The sequence below is a fragment of the Meriones unguiculatus genome, chromosome 1 (assembly GCF_030254825.1).
Source record: "Meriones unguiculatus strain TT.TT164.6M chromosome 1, Bangor_MerUng_6.1, whole genome shotgun sequence".
NCBI classification, from domain to species: domain Eukaryota; kingdom Metazoa; phylum Chordata; class Mammalia; order Rodentia; family Muridae; genus Meriones; species Meriones unguiculatus.
Window position 1 is genome coordinate 137369505 of NC_083349.1, and position 17848 is coordinate 137387352.

The 17848-nt window shown below is 39.4% G+C and overlaps 1 protein-coding gene across 4 annotated transcripts in view; it reads left to right on the forward strand.

Moving 5' to 3' along the window:
- Positions 1-9966, forward strand: part of Etv1 (ETS variant transcription factor 1) — an 87179-nt gene extending 77213 nt beyond the window's left edge. For all 4 annotated transcript variants that reach the window (XM_060367327.1, XM_060367330.1, XM_060367324.1 and 1 more), the window contains 2 exons: positions 1322-1423; positions 5186-9966. In XM_060367327.1, coding sequence (XP_060223310.1) covers positions 1322-1423; positions 5186-5407 — 324 coding nt within the window. In that variant the 3' untranslated portion in view covers positions 5408-9966. The remainder of the gene's footprint in view (positions 1-1321; positions 1424-5185) is intronic.
- Positions 9967-17848: the final 7882 nt, after the last annotated feature.

Genomic DNA, 17848 nt, shown 5'->3' on the forward strand with positions numbered 1-17848 from the left:
TTCACCACTGTGACTGTTGGCTTGAACTGATAGTCTTGTCCCCTGCTCCATCATGACACATTACTCACAAAACAGTATACCAACCCATGTGATTAAAGATCATTCTATGTTCATTCCAAGAATACAAATTAGTGAAAGGGAAAAAAAATATTAAGGATCAAGGTTGGTTTATTTTGCGGGGTGGGAGAGCGGCAACAAAAGGGTTGTTGCAAGTGAAGAGAAGAGAAAAGCAAAGATGGCTTCGAGGACTTGTAGTGTCTGGGAAACAAAGACTCGTGCTCTTTTAAAGAATGTGCTGTGCCCTTGGCCCTGCATCGTTTCTCCTCAGGCTTCCAAGGAGTGAAGCTTAAGCAGATCACGATTTCTCCTGGAGTCAGAGAAACAGGCTCCTGTCTCTGTACGCCTCCTTTGGTGAAGTGGAGGGGCACCTTTGGCACAGAGATGTGCTTTCCCAGTTCTGCTGGGGAGCTCTTCCTTAGCCGGACCCAGTGCTCCACAACAGCCACATAGCAAGCACTGCTGTGACCTTTACTAAGGCACACTGTGGACATTCTGCTTTAAGGGGGAAAAAAAAAAAAAACAACAACAACTCATCCATGTGACTTTTCAGCTTCCGCCTTATTTTTAGCATCCAATTAATGTTTCCGAAATGAACTTAGTTTTCCAGTTTGGGGTTGGCCGTAGTTTTCTTAGATGCTGCTTTAGGCAGCAACACTTCTTTGCAGTTCAGCCTATTAATCGGCGTACTGTTTCCTCTGCTGACACACTGCCAGTCGTTCATTCTTTTGCACAATCTGAGCAGGGTCTTTTTTTTTCTTTTCTTTTCTTTTTCCTGTGTCGTCACAGATGCAATAAAACACCTTTACAAAGGGATTATTAAGCAGTTCCTACTCTGGGATTTCTGTCTGAAAGTTCAGGAAGGAAAACACTGCTAGTGTGTGGCACAGGGGAAAATCTGTCTCATTTTGGTGAATTATAGTCTGTTCTTTCTCGTGATGCAAACACATTCCCCCATTTCCATTTAATTTCTATCCAAAACAATGGTGACAAAGAATTCTATTGTGACATTTAACAGAGAGAACTGCAAGCCTGGTTTAAACCAGGACACAGGAAATTCATGTCACGGATCCTGTTGCTACTTTACTTAGGCCGTGGACTTGGACATGTCTTTGTGTGTTTAGAAGTCATACATTTATGAACTATCCCTCTGTGTGTGTGTGTGTGTGTGTGTGTGTGTGTGTGTCTGTGTGTGTGAGATAGATAGATAGAGAGAGAGAGTTTAAAACTGAGCACTAACAATGAGATTCTGTTTTCCTGGCAGGTGGCCCGGCGTTGGGGCATTCAGAAGAACAGGCCAGCTATGAACTATGACAAACTCAGCCGCTCTCTCCGATATTACTACGAGAAGGGGATCATGCAGAAGGTGAGGTGATAACACTAAAGCTCACAGCAATGTTGCCTGCTGGTCTCCAGGTCATATTGTAGAAAGCACATGAGCACTGCTGTGCTCGGAAAGCCAGGTTTTCACCTGTGTCGACAAATGCTCCTGCTTTGAGTATCATTGAGTCTATAACTTCATGGACATTGGAAGTAAATGTATAGTTATATCTACCCAATGACAGTCTTTCTGGAAGCTTCCACTTTTCTACACATGGTAAAAGTTATTCAGTGTTGATACTGGAACTCTATGTCTCTGGACGTTGTCATTTTAATGCAACTCAGTCATTCACTTTTGAAAAGCTTTTATTTGTTTGTTTGTTTGTTTTCTTGTTCCAATTCTTAAAACATCCAGGCATCACTTGTTCTTATTAGAAAAAAAATACTTTTTCTTTCCTGATTCCATCGCTTGACAGTTTAATATTTCAAAGCACTTACTTGAAATAAATGTTTTTAACCTTATTTGGTTGATAGAACAAAGTTCAATATATATTAATTCAAATGAGCTTCTTTTAATAGCTAAAAGTTGTTTTCTGTCAAATACAAAAACATGGATAAAAATAAAATGTACTTAAAATGTAACACTTATAAGGGAGGCCATGAGTGAATGAATACATAAAGGTAAAACCTTTAGTTATTATTACCCTTCAGCCTTGGGTGGTTAGTGGCTTACCCAGCACTCCAGTTAGATGTCAGTGCTGCAGGGAACAGGTTTTGGATGCCATGTTGGACACAAGGAAGGCAGGCTGTTTACCATGCCAGCAAGCAGAACTCTGTGCATGGAGCTAGTAACCAATCAGGACCCCTTACAATGTTTAAGAGTGCTTTTCACCTTCATATAAACACAGCCATTTTCCTGCAGTTCTTAGACTCACTCATGCTATCTGTGGGAGTTCTTTCTAGAATGTTCAGCCTTTTTCATCATATCTGTTACTGTATGGACCCTTCTGATAGTTAAATAAATTGTAGTTTACCTACTCAGAGGAATTCTATGTCTCCGCTTTTTATTATATAAAAATATATAATGGAGAATTACACTCCAAGTTTGTGTGACCATATTTTCTCATTGGCTTAAAATTTTAATTAGGCATTTGTGCTGTATCTAAAGAGCAATTAAATTAGAAGTCTGGAGAATAAAATAAAAATAACCAAGTGGGTTAATGCATGTGAAACATTTTAAATTTAATCAATTTCAATAATTCTGAAATAGAAACAAATGTTGGAAAAATGCTTGTTGTACTTCATAGATCCAACATGTGCATATCTTGTTAAATGTTTAGCAACGCTCAGCAAAATATGTACTAATGTGGTAACGTTTACATCCTGCATAATATGCATAATGCAATTATGTTTAATTGTTTATTTTTTGTGTTATCTTCTACATTTGAAACTTTATTTATTTAATGTAATATTCAGACACAGATATAATTTATTTGGGTCAAAGAGAACCCCATTCTCTCACCTTCTAATTTTGAAAAACAATTGTTACGTTTAGTGTGTGTGTGTGTGTGTTTGTGTGTGTGTGTGCCATCAGTATATGTGTGCAGGTCAGATGATAACTTGAAGTAATCGGGTGTGACTTTCCACTATGTGGGTTCTAGGGACTGAACACGGGTTGTCACACCTGGTGGCAAGCGTCTTTACCTGCCGAGCCATCTTGAAAATGTAAATGTTGATATGTAGCTTAAATATGTGTCTAGGCTTTGACAGCATGCCCACCTCCCTGTTTACCTGTGATATATTCCTCCACAAAATTTCTGCATTTTGTCATCTCATGGTTGAATTTAGGCTTTACCCAAATACAGTATTTCTCACACTGTGGCTGTACACCTAGAAAAGAAGGGCATCCTTTACTTTGTTGGCGTGTCATCTCCTATTCTAAACCCAGCATCATCTAACAGTGCAGGGGATACGGTGGCAGCACTAGAATGTTCGTGCAGAGAAAACTGGAAGGAAGCAGAAGGCAGAAGTCCCTAGGATATTTATAATTTCAATTGCATCTTGTGCATGATGAAATGTTTTTCATTTATTCTATTGCTTTTAAGTAACGGCAACCCCAACAGGTCAGAAAAAACATGTCCAGTACCTAAAGCAAACAATTCTTTTTCTGCAGCTATAAATGAAACAGAATGTGTTACGAAACACTCAGAAGCATACAGAATAAAACATTTATTTTACGTTCATTTCCTGAAAATACTTTGAAGAATAAAGAAGAAAAGAAATAAGACGATTATTTATTATCTCTCCGGTTTTGTCTGATAGTGCTTGGTTTTTACTTTCAAACTCGACTTTTCTTACTTCCTTTTTTTTGTTTGTTTGTTTGTCTTTGTGCTGAGGACTAACTAAAGGAGGAGAATTAACTAGATGTCTCCATTTGCCTCAAACTGTGCTAGAGTCTTCCTTCTATGCATCACAGCTGGCCTTCCAAGGAGCCCTTCCTGTCTCAATTTCACAAGACAGGGAACTGAGGAGCAGTTTAAGAAACATGTCCAGATTCGTAAACATCGCTCAGCGTTGGCTCTTTCAAACCTCTGGATATCCAGATTACTTGGTCTCTAACGTGGTTCCTTTACTTAAATTCAGGGCAGCAGATATTCTGAATCCGTGTCCAGAGCAGCAGAGGTCTTTGGCAGGCATTCTCTCTCTCCCAAACATGCACGAAGCGTTTATAAACTGTGAGGGAGCACACTGCTTCCCCATGTCACGAAGCAGCTAGCAAGACCTTTTGACACAGAAACAGGAGATGTTGGATGGGTTTCAGCTATCTGAAATATGAGCTGCACAGAGAGCTCGCAGCAAAGTTAACACGGGAGACAGCCTCAGTTCCCCCAGGGTGCCCTGCGCTCGGGTTCCTCAGCATTGTCTATTAACGGCAGGCACATCTGTCTCCTTCAATTGTTTATCATTGGCTACGTGGGCATCCCTCTTCAAAACTTAAGTTTGGGGCGTGCATTTCCCTACAAACTGTGCTACCTCTCCGTTATATCAGACACTTGTCACATTTCCTATTCTCATTTCCTCCCTTTCCAGTGTGCACTTTACATTCCTTTCACTTTTTTTTTTTTACGCCTCTTACTTCAATTTGACACTTTACACACATCCGTAAGCTTCATCTAATGTATCATGCCTTCATTTTAAAAAGTGATGTGCTCAGGATAATGTCCTCTTGCTCCATCCTTCATTTAAATAAGGCTATGTATCTTTGGGGTTTTCTTAGATGAGAGTACACAGTGCCAGGGGAGAGATGAAAGAAAAAAAAGAAGCAGTGCATCCTGGGAATAAGTGATCACTGCTCTAGTCTTATCAAGAATAGAATGCATTTTTCTTTTAAAACTTGTAAGTTGTAGAAATATAACAGTAAGGGCAAGACAAACCTTCAGGGTAGATTTTCAAAAGTGTAGATGTTCCCTTTAAAACAAAAACTTAAGGGTGAATTGCTTGCATTAAAACAGATTTTTTTTTTCTTCCCCGAACAGCATTAAGTACACCTTTATGCTGAAAAGAGAAAAGCAAACCTCTGAGTATCCTAGCTATTCGTGTAGTGAAGTAATTATTGCTGTGGGTCCACATTTGTGCTTCCCTTTACTGAACCGCGGCCTTACTTCACGGAGGAAGGGCGTTCCCCCACAGAGAGGTGCCTGCTGCTTGCTTGCGTGTTCTCCTTTGCCCTCCATCCCGGCTGGCGCATTAATCCGTGTCTGTTTCTCTCTCTGGATGGTGACGCTGGCCTTGTCCGCGCTGTCCTCAGGTGGCGGGAGAGAGATACGTCTACAAGTTCGTGTGCGACCCGGAGGCCCTTTTCTCCATGGCCTTCCCCGATAACCAGCGCCCACTGCTGAAGACGGACATGGAGCGACACATCAACGAGGAGGACACGGTGCCCCTGTCTCACTTCGACGAGGGCATGAGCTACATGCCGGAAGGGGGCTGCTGCAACCCGCACGCCTACAGCGAAGGCTACGTGTACTAGCATGAGTGAGCCAGCATGAGCCACAGCCGAGCAGGGCGCCCCGCGCTCCGCCCCTTCTCCCGGGACGCGGAGACTCACCAGTCCTCCTCCATCCTGGTTTTATTTCTGTTGTTCGTCTTTCGTTTTATGAATAATGATACAAAAGGGGGCTTTTCCTGTTGCATTATTCTACGGTCTGCCATGGACTGAGCACTTTATTGGAGGGCGGGTGGGAAGAGCCGAGACATTTGTTGTTCGCGACAGGAAGACGGTGGGCGAACGGGCAGCGGGAACTGGGGGATTGCTTTTTACTTAGGCTTGGGATGGGGTCCTACGGGTTTTCTGTATAATGAAACTGTATCATGTTTGTTCGCTTTCATAATAGTGTGAGATGATTTTGCCTGGGTGTCTACGGTACAGTTGATTTCACGTTGTGTAAATATCTACTTGGAGACCATTTGCCTTGGGCATTTTCCCCGTCATCACTGAGTCTTTGCAGGTGTACAAAAAAAAAAATCTACTGTAAATGGCAGATTAATGTTAGAAATGACTGTTTTTGCACCTCTTGTAAAAAGAAAAAGTATTTAGCAGTTGCATTTGTTGTTCTTTCTGTTTCACTTTGCTTTACAGATGACCTGTAGAGAAGAGCCACACGGGTGGGCATGCTCTAAGAAGCTGAGTAATCCCTGTGTAAATGAGGGCACAGTTTTGGACTCTGGCTCCAGCTGAGTCACAGGCCAGTAGCATTACACGTATCTGGTGCCATCTTGCTGTTTCGGTACAAATACTGTCTTTTAAATACATTGTTGCCCACTTCAGTTAAGTAATGACTTGTCATGATCCTTTGGAATCTTCATTTAAGGGTTAAATCTGGGATCACAATGAAGAAGAAAAAAAGAAAAAAAGAAAAAAAATTACCTGTCTCCTTTCACTACCTTCAGTACATAAATACATTATTTAATCAATAAGAATTAACTGTACTAAATCACATATTATGCTGTTCTAGTTACAGCAAGCACTCTTTAAGAAAAATATCCACTACACTAAATAGGTACTATAGTAATTTTTAGACACGGTACCCATTGATATGCATTTAAACGTTTCACTGCTGTGTTTTGTTGGTAACATATATAAATATTAGATAATGCTAACGCTTCCGCTGCTGTCTTTTCTGTAATATTCTCTTTCATGCTGAATTGACTATTACCATTTATAAGCAATGCAGTTAACTACAGATAGCATTTCAGAACAAAATAGATGACTCAAACCATTTATTGCTTACGAAATAGCTTACACCATGCTCTGCTATAAGCAGCTTTATGCACATTGACAATAAAGAGTGAGCTTCAGCTTGCTGAGGGAAACTGTGGAAACCTTTGTAACTTTTGGTGGGATGAACATTGTTTATGAACTGTTAACGGATATGAGGAAGTTGCTGTGTGACATAGTACTGGCACTGACGCTGTCCTTCATCTCCTGGAACACGCCTGTAAATGTGATCAGATTGTATGAAGGAAGATTCAAAGATCTTGAGTTTCAAAGTTTTTGCCTTGTTTTTTATTTGTTTGTTTTGTTGTGCGTTTAAAAACAGACAGCATTGAAACTGTGCCATGTTGTTTTGTTTACTCTGAAAAACATAAGGGAAAGATGTCGTAACAGCCCTGAGTAGCTCCTTGCTGGATCCAAGCAAAGAAAAGAATTGCATTTACTTCACTACAGTTCTGGAGGAACAACTTCCTGAAGAATCTATAGGAAAATGTTATTTTTTTTATTTATTTTATTTTTTTTAGGAAATCCTTAAACACAAAGCCCAAATAAACCTAAGAAAGCATTTCAGGAGCACAAGAAAGGAGGAGCCCTCAGGATCCACTCTCCCGTGCCCCACAGATTGAGCTGTCTCTGTAAACCAGAAGTTCCTTCCGAATCAGTACTATCCACATTCCCCTGAAACACCCTGACCCATGCGTATGTCTGTAACCGATTTCATTGACTGTGCTGCACGGATTTCACTTGGCTCTTCACGGGCTGATAAGTATGCCTTAAAAATCAGGATATCCACCGTGCTCATGAGATCATCTACAGCGCGTAGAATAAGAACAGACTTTCTAAATAACCAGGGAAATGTTTATTGGACAGAAGTGAGATATATGATCGGGCCATTGGTGAAATAGAAGGAAATTCTATGTGTGTCTTTATATGCGAATCATTGAGGAGTCTCTTCTTTTTCTGTTGCTTCCCACCTCCACCTTTATCATTACTGTTCTAGTCAGTCAGAGGAAGAACTGGACCTGAGTTATTCTAAAGAATCAAAAGAAGAAAGGTATTAATTCTGATAGCTAAGGATAACTATATGTTTTGTTGTAATTGGTAGTGACTAGATAAAGTGAATATGTCATCAGCTAACATTAAGTGTATTCCTAAAATGGAAAAATTCAAAATAGAGCATCTTAAATTTTAGCAAAATGGAAATTTTTACATTATGACTTCTTTTCTTTCTTGTTTAAATTCAGGTAGATTAATAAATCTGGGAGCTGATTTCTGCAAGAGTCTTGCATTTTGTATTTCAACAGCATTGGCTGTGAAACATAGAAATTAGTGAAGTAATGTTTTTCTTCAACCTGTTAAAAGAAATGACAAGATATATCCACGAGTATTTGATGTCTCTCGTTGAGGATGTGCATATATCCAGCAGTTTCTTAAAACAAAGAACTTTCCAAACAACAAGTGAGACATCTTTGTTTAGGGAGTGCTTCAGAATGAAAACCATAAAACTAATTGTGTAGTGTCTTCTAAAATCTCAGAAGCTTTGCTTCCTGTAGATGCTATAACAAACTATTTAGGCTTTAGTAAAAATTTACCTTCTTATAGTTTTGGAGGTCAGAATTTCAAAGTCAGTCTTAAAGGGCTAAAACCAAGATGTCAGGAAAGCCACTTACTTTTTTGGAAGCTTTAGAGAGGCTTTGTTTGTTTGTTTGTTTGTTTGTTTCAGTTTCTGGGCATGTCAGCATTTCTTGACTCCTGGCTACAACACTTCAATTTTGCCTTCCTGTTCACATACCTTTCTGCAGTCAAATATCCTTCTGGCTTCCTGCAGGCAAGGACACTTGTGATTATATTTAGGGTTTACTTAAAAAGACCAAGATTGATCTTTCCCTCTTAGCATCCTCACGTTCCATGTCCCTTTTGACAGATGAACAATTCTCAGGTTCCTGGGATTATGATATAGTCATGGGGCAGAGGTGGGAGCCTGTCTATTCAGCTTTCCACCCAGCTAAAGACCCCAGGGAGGAAAATGCTAATTGATTTATTCATGGGCAAAAAGCTCTGTTGAAGTAGCTAAGGTTAGTACATAGTAGTACTGTGATTCAGCATTCATATTATTTCACCTTATTTGCATAAACACTTCTGAAAAATCACCTATTCTAGTAAATCATCTGGATAGCCACACCAAGCCTTTATAGGATTTAAATATCCCTCCTCTCCTAGTTAAGCACGCTATGATAGGAAATAAAATGCCCAAGCTGCCGAAACAGCAACAGCACGGTCAAACCTGATCCTCGTGCCATATCATGTTTTCAGAAAGATTTTTCAATATCAATAATGAATTGATTCTTTATAATCCTTACAGCTGCAGATGATAACTACTTATTCAGTAAGAACAATACACAGACCATGCTGACTGTTAATTAAAACAGCAATTCTAAAAACTGAGTCAACATCGTTTTATGTGGCAATGAACGACATTTCTTGCCTGACGTCACAGTATCTGAGACAGATTATAGAGTTCTACAATGGATCATGTTTTTGATCATGCAGCCTTTCCAGATTATATAATGAACTATGATGGAATAAAAAAAAAAAAACCCAGCTGAATGCCTAATTAAGACCTTATTTTTCTAAAAAATCAGAAACAAACTACTCTTCCAGGCACAGTTTAGAATGGAAAAGAGACATTAAAAGTACACAAAATAATGGAAAGAATCGATGAAGGCAGAGATGTATGTCGGAGAATTGCCACAAGAATTTCATCAATGCCAAGTTCCATAAAGGTGTTTATTTTGCACTGAATACTAACGAGAGAGTGAGGTAGGCCCTAGGAGGACAGAGACATGGTGGCTGCTTCCGGGGCTTTTTGGAAAGCTGACCAAATTTAGTGACAACTCAACCACGGTTTTTATGACTTTATTTTATTTTATTAAGTAAAACTGACTTAGACACTTTAAAAAAAAACAATTTATGAAAAAGTATAGTTTAAGAAGAAAATCTGGTTAGACTAGCGGGTGCCTTTATAGAAATATTGATGGTTTTGGAATGTTCAATAAAAAAATGTGTATATATATATCTGTGATTTAAGAATCCGTATTTAAGGTAGGTTTTCTTTTCACATATAAACTCCAATATTCTTAATTAGTTCCGTTTGAAAGTTATGTTACTACTGGGGGAGAATTTTTTTAAAATTTGCTTGGTTGTATTTAGATTATAATTACAGTTTGAGAAATCATTATGAAATTCATGTGGTGACAGCAAATTAAATATGCTCAAAATTTAAGACTAAAATAAAAGCCCAGAAATTGAAAATATTGGGTTGTCGTGATCACTTGGAATGGTGGCACATTCAGCTCCCACGGATGCCATCTCGGCTGTTGACTGCCTCTTCCTTAGCAAGAGCTTGAGTGATTCATGACCAAGCTGTAATACTTCTGCACTTCCATCATTTCTCCTTCCATTCACTTTCTGAAGGATTTAGATACACGACACTTAATACATTTTCCACTTGTGTTCCAATTTCCTTAGGTATATTTCCCTAAATCTCAATAAATGCATTGAGGAGGAAAAGAAAAAAAAAAGAAAGAAAGAAAGAAAAAAGAAAAACCAGAAGTTGGGTTAATCAGCAAGGATATGTGACTTGTCTTTACTGTCTCTGTTGTGACTTGGTTTGCCTCGTGATCTGACAAACTAATAAATGTCATTGTGTTGAGCTGTCAGCAGATCATGAGTAAATTCATAACTCTGACTTAGCTGTGCTCTTGTTTCAGCTTCTCCTGACATGAGGGTCTATGACGATTGCTGAAACAATGTTATTGGGTGGTTGCTCAGTGTCACCTTTTCAGCCCTCCTTATAGAAAAGCTCAGAAGTAAATCAAGCACCAGGTCAAACAACAGCAAAGATGAATTAAAGAGACTAAAGCCCCCTCTGGTTCTTTTCTACTGGAGAAAATTCCAGACTAACGTTCACCAAAGAGTGAATGTACACACCCCATTCTTTGGTACGCTGTAGACACCACACAGTTAGTTGAAAGGAAAAAAAAAGTGTTCAGAGAACTTCTGATGCACAGAAGAGTCAGTCACACAGTTTAGAAAAAGAAAAAGTGGCTTAAGAACAGGACTGAAAAATATTCTATTTTTGATAAGCAGGTAGCAACGCTCTCATACACAGTTTAGTATTCCAAATCATTAGTAAAACTGTCTCATGGAAAGTTGAAAACACAAATTTAATTTGCAATGATGGTGGGGACAAGAAAAGCTAATGTTTGTGACAAGACTTCAATCTGCAAAGTGCCTTATTTTGTTCAGGAAACAAGCTCAGGCCTGGCACATTCAAGGCAAGGGTTTGCTACAACTGTTTGTTGAGCTACACCTCTCCCCAGCATGGTTTTTGCATTCTAATAGACCACAGAAATCTTTTCCTTGTTCTCAAAAACCATTTTAAAACTTAATTTTAAGCAAAATCTCCCATACTTTATGAAAAATTGGTAAAATGCACTCATAGTTAAATTTACTTACCTGATAACATTCTAGCATCCACCGTCAATAATATTCAGAATAGTGTGAGAGCACTTATTTTCAAAATGTTTTCATATTTTTAATCAAAATATTTCAAATACTCCATTTGATACTTAGTTAGGCATTAGGACCTGAACTATAAAAACATTGGAACTTAATGCTGTGTTTTAAATTTTGATTATTTACTAATAGGCTGCTATTTTAGATTATAGTTTGATGTCTTTACTAAAAAAATAAAAATGTCTGCATAGGCCAACAATTCTGTCAAGGAAAAGAAAGTATATTTAAATAGTCACCTAACTCAGTATTCTTAAACAACTTAGCCTCTTAAATACATGCTAACAAATACAAACAGATCCTCAGGGCTACTAGCTGCCAAGCAAGACAACCTTTGCTCCATCCTTAAGACTTACGTAGCTGAAGAAGAGACCTGGCCTCCTCCAAACTGTACTCTGACCTCCACACACATGCTAGGTCATGCATGCACCCCTCACCAGCAAACAGACAATGACAAAAAAGCAAATGTATTTTATATTTTGAAAAGCCACATCACATAATAAAGTGACCTTTTGCTTTCATCTTTCTTCAATCTGACATGAAAGATTTTTATTAATAAGCCGAATTCTAGAGTATGAATAAACTCTCTAAGATGCTGGTAACGTAGACAACATTTTTTAAAGAAGCAATTTCAACACATGCCGTATTTGTGCTATCATGTAATTTTTCTGAAATTTGGTTACTAGGATAAAGTGGGCAAGTCTCCACTACCCTTCACTGTTTTTCTTTAAACACTAATAACTTTCCAAACTAAAGCATAATGACTGGTTTTTTTTCTCCTAACTTTACAATTGTCATCTTTAATTCTTTCTAAATCTGTTACAGTATAGAACTTACTAGAAGACAAATGGATTTAGGAATGATATAGCATGAATTTTGGCTCATTCATGAAAGGGCAGTATCTAAAAATATGAAAGTCGTATATCTTGTTTTCCTTTCCTTAAATGTCTTTTTAAACAATTTCCTTGTTTATTTATTTATTTGAGGATGTCTAATCATTTACTCTTTCCTGTCCCCCAAACCACTCCAGATCATCCACACCTAACTTCATATTTTCCTCTTTTAAAAACAAAAAACAAAAGGCCAAAGAAAGAAAGAAAGGAAGGAAGAAAATGGAGTCACTTGTGTTGCTGTTTACTCCTGAGAGCAGAGCTTGCCCTGCGATGTGGCTGATATACCCCATGACACTCCCCTGAAGAAAACTGAGGTTCCCTCTCCCAGCAGCTATCAGTTGCACATATCTTTTTTTTTTTTTTTTTGGCTGGAGTGCTACTATCTGCCCACTTCCCCTTCTTCATGCCGGAATTTTTGTCTGTCTTAAGTTTTTCTAATCTTGTGCATGCTGTCACAGTTTCTGAGGCCGTTTGTGCATCTGCCCTGTTGTATTTGGATAGTGTTGTTTCTTTAAAGTCACCCACCACTCCTGGCTCTTACAGCCTTTCTGGGTGACCCCAACCCTGCCCTTCTGCCTGGAAGCCTGGTGGGAGGAGTGTGACACAGAGCAGAGAGTTGTGGGTGAGTCCCACGCATCTATGTAAACAGTGCAAATGACCCAAACATTGCCATTCAAATAAATTTGTATGCTTACCTCTGAAATTCACTATCAAGAATACCGTGAAAACAACCAACTGATAAAAAGATTTCTTTCCAGAATTGCCCGTGTAGATACTTTCATAAGAATTCATAATTACAGAGAACCCCGAGGCAATAATTCTACAGCCAAAGCAATGAGAAATAAATAAAATAACCAGCTCAATGCTTTAGCCTCTTTGGCTTATGCACAGAAAGGCTATTGTTCCGCTCGTATTAGGAAGGACTTTGGATTACTCGTTTCAGTTTGTTCAGTGTTGGGAAGTTAAGTCCACATATTCAACCCGTCAGTATCATCACAATTACACTGAACGCACGTAAAATCAATTACTTCCATACTTTGTCCAAGTTTAGTGCCTCTCATGTAAAATAGACCCACAGAAAGTTACCCTCAAAGTAAATAAAACAAAACAATACGGATCTAACACACAGGCGAGTATGAACTGGGATGCATCGTTTAGCACTGACTGTGTTTGGGACCCTATACAAAAGCAGTTCAATGGTATTGAGGAACAGAAGCATGGGATGATTTTATTCAAGTGAATCGGAAAGTTTAATAATGTCCTCGGCTACAACATGAAGAAATTATTCCCTACTATAAATTCACGTGGTATAGAGTGTACAGGGTTTGAAGAATTAAGAGTCGAAGCAGTTCAGGCTTCCTCATTAAATTCTAGACACGCTGATTAAAAGCATTTGCCAGGTGATCGCTCTGAGCACGTGCTCGTTCTGGGCAGTGAGGGGGTTGTTGTGTTTTCCTGTGTTCCTAGCTCTAAGCAACAGTCAGCAACGGGTGTGAAGACTGGCAGAGCCAAAGCCTGCCTTTCATAGATGGTGAGGCTATTTTTGGTCTATCACCTAACAACTGGCCTCTTATCCTGAGCCTGGAACTGGTGCCCACAAAGGGCCATTAGAGACGAGTCACAAGGCCCTACAACAATGACAGACTTCAGTCCTTAATCTCTGTCCACCGACCTGACCTAGAGCAGGAAACTCAAGCTGGTATCTGTCTGGGTCCCTGCCTTGGTGGGGTACTGCTCTTCTGCCTGAGGCTACCTCAGTTTATGTCACTGCCCCTGTATGAGATTAATAGTGTCCAATTTTACTGTCAATGTCATGAAAAATCAACTCTTCACCTGTAGCCTGAGTCAGAAGGCCTGTTCAAAGTGCTTGGCTTCAGGTTGCCTTAAGGGAGAATTTTTACACTAATGCTCCAGTACAAGCAACCCTGAAAAATGAAGTTTTCGAAATCTGATAAAAATATCCTATTTCCCCTTTCTAAATGTGGTAGCCCATAAAAATTACCATGGATTTAAGTTATTTATACTCCATGAAATATACTGTCAATCAGGGATGGTAAAAGATAGGCTATGGAGACACAAGTATTTTTGAGTGAAGTGAAGCTAGGCTGCTAGGCTGCTTACTCACGCACATCTGGACTATCTTAATCTTGATAGCCTTCATAAAGACCGTTTATCAGCTCTTGTCAGGACTCTTCACTAGAGTACATTATCTTTAAATCCTGTGTGGCCAGGCTTGACACACGCCCATCATGCACAGGGAAGAAAGGGCACCCTGGTAGTCCAATACTTCCTTCAGGTTACCCGATATTTGGAAGACTGTTGTGCTGACGGGCAAGAACACCACAATACAGAAGGCCATCCTGGAGCATCTGGGAAATGGGTACTCTGTGTTCACCAGGGAGGGCTTTGTGTTGTGCTGACGGGCAAGAACACCACGATACAGAAGGCCATCCGGCTCTGGAGAAACTGTTGTCTCATCTGCAGTGAAATGGGTACTCTGTGTTCACCAGGGAGGGCTTGCCAACCTTAGCAACATAACGTTGGCCCATAGAGTGCCAGCTGACTCTCATGGTGGTGCAGTCATCTCATGTGAGATTACTGTGCCAGCAGAACACTGGTCTGGGGCCTGAGGAGACCTCTTCCAGGCTTCAGACATCACCAAGCAAAATCTACAGGGGTACTTTTGAAATACTAAGTGATGTGAAGCTGATAAAAACTGGAGACAAAGAGGAAGCCAGCAAAGCCACACTGTGAATATGGTGAGCACTTCCTCCTTCTCCTTTGGGCTGATCATCTAGCAGGTAATTGACAATGGCAGCACTTACAACCTGGGAGTGCTTGACATCACAGGGCAGACTGCACATTTGCTTCCTAGAGGGTGACTGCTGATTGGTTCCCAACTCTTGCCTTAGTGCCACACTCTGTCATCAATGGATACAAGCAGGTCCTGGCTTTGTCTATGGAGACTAGGTATACTCTCCCAGTTTCGGGAAAGGTCAAGGCCTTCTGGGTTGATCCATCTGCATCCGAGGGTGCTGCCCCTGTGGCTGCTGCCACTTCAGCCCCAGCCCAGGCTGAAGCCAAGGAAGAGTCAAGAGTCGAAGGAGTCAGATGAGGATATGGGATTTGGTCTCTTTAACTAATTCTCTCAAAGCAAACAGCTGAGCCAGCTTAATCTGAGAAGGAGGAGGAGGAAGAGGAGGAGTAAAGAAGGAGAAGATGATGATGAAGACTTAACACATGTGTGAATTTGATCTCTCCCCATGAAAGTAAGGGCAATTCTTTGCCTCTTTTGGGTAGAAAAATAGAGCTGACTAGAGCAACAGCAATTGAAGGACACACCTTTCAGAAATAATATTTATTTAGCTTTAAAAACCCGACTTCAGAAAATAACAAAGTCTATTTAGGTTCCTACTGCTGACGTCAATGAACATCAACTGTCATTGTGTTCCTTTATCACTCAGATCAAGATCTGGAACCCAGAAAGAGAACTCCAGAGTATTTCCTTGATTTGTGCCAATATTCCTCACCTGCTAAAAGAGGAAGCTTGCCTTATAGTGCCAGCAAGCCTTTGCCCCATGTTTGAGAATTAATTCTCCAAGGTAACTGATGTTTTAAGAACTATATGTTGAATAGTTCTTCTTTCTAAAGTCACTAAAAATAATATGAGAGTCCATCTTCAGACCAAGAAAACTGGTCAATATAGAATACCCTTTATGTCTTCCCATTTTCTAAATTAATGTACTTTTTTATTCACTTTACATCTTTTCCATTTTCTTTAAGTGTCTTGATTCCTATGAGATATTAAAGCAGGCTGCTGTGGTGTATATTTATAAAAGCAGGGCTTAGCAAGAACCAGAGTCATTTATCTCAATGTATAAGAGTCTATAGAAGTAGGAATAATGTCAAGAGCAAAACTGTGTACATAGACTTAGACGCTGCATTAGTTTTCCAGGGCCGAGGCAATGAAGCTCAAATGGTGGCTTAAACAACTGAAATGCCTTATCTCACAGATCTAGAGACCGAGTCACCCAGATCAACATGTTGGCAGGATTGGCTCCTCCTGAGAGCTGCGTTCTTCCAGGCTCTTCTCTTGACCTGTAGATGCCACTGTCTTCTTGCATGTATTCACATGTTCTTTCCTCTATGAGTTTCTATCTCTGTCTAAATTCCACATGTTAGAACAATGTGAGTTAAATTGAAATCTGGGTCCATTTCCATGATATAATTTTAGCTCACATCTGAAAAAATCCCATCTCTGAATAACGTTACCCTGTGAGGTACTGTTATTATGACTCTAGAATATTTATTTTTAACTAAGATAAGCTATAGTAAGTGCTTAAATTGTTCAAATGAAAGTGAAGAAATCCCTAATAATGATTAAGGCTTAACCCACAGTACTTTCCTGTGTGATGAGAGTAGAGAAAGAAGTTGTATAATATGTCAAGGACATTCCATTTGTTCAAAAGAAGATATTTGACATAAAATTCATTTTCATACTGTTTGCATCTTTTTACAAATCAATGCCTTTCTCTTAAATTATGTTATAAGAAAATTAACATAAAGGGGTTAATACATTGAATAAGAGTCTAATAAGAAAATGTGGAGTTAAAAATGGACAGTGAAATGATATAAGAGCAAACAAATAAACAATAAAAGAAAAAGGGATTGAAAAAAAGAATATTGATCTTTAGGCTTTAGGGCCCAGAAGCCAGCTAGAAAACATGAACAAAATCATCAGTTTCCTGAACTCAAACAAGAAGGTAGATGAGGAAATTTGATTTGAGCACTATTTATCATTTAAGCACCATTGAGGAATAAGCTGCGTGGGTTTACACAGAACAAATCATGCCAAACAAATCTGATTGCTTTTCTTTTTTTTCCCCATTGAATTACAAGATTAGTAGATGAATGCAATGTGGGAGATCTAATACATTTGAAGTTCAGAAAAACATTTGATAGAGCATTTCATGAACTCTGAAATGCATTCAAATAGTCAGGCACGTTAACACCAGTGTACAGGATGGATATTAAATGAAAGATTTCAGGAAAAAAAAAAGAACCCAAACCCGCAATAATGGACTGTGATATGGCAGCCTGGGAACACATCATTATAAGGTGCTACAGTGTGGTAAAGTGATCACAGGATTTATTCATTACATATTAACATTCACACAGCTTTCTTGAGCTTTATAAAAAGAATTGGAATAAAAGACTAAGAATATACCCTGTGACTCCAGACAATATATACATTCAATCCAGATTTAGGGAAAGAAGAAAATAGATTTGGCCTCCTGGATTTCTGCTGCTTTTGAAAGCAGTTACCTCCGTCACCGGATCGCTTCGGTTTCTACATGTTTTAAAACTCTGCTATGGATGCCTGGGTTGAGATTTTCTGTATCTCAGAATAAACCACTCTAAGTCACTCAGTTTGCCTGGCATTATATAAACGTCCACGGTAAAGACAACGCAACCCAGCTTGGTTTCCTGACCTCTGCAGTGGTCAGAATTCTTGAAACCACTGCAGCGTGTTGAGTACTTCATGTTAGCCCCCGATCTTCAGGTGCAAATTAAACAAAGAGACGTGAGTAGAAGTGTGCCAGTGAAATTCGGATGGTTCTAAATTCGGAGATGCTGCAGAGAGCACAAGCCAATGACATCACAGCGGTGCCCTGGCGCAAGTGAGAGGCGCATGCTTTAAACGTAAAGCAAGTGACTAACCAGGAAG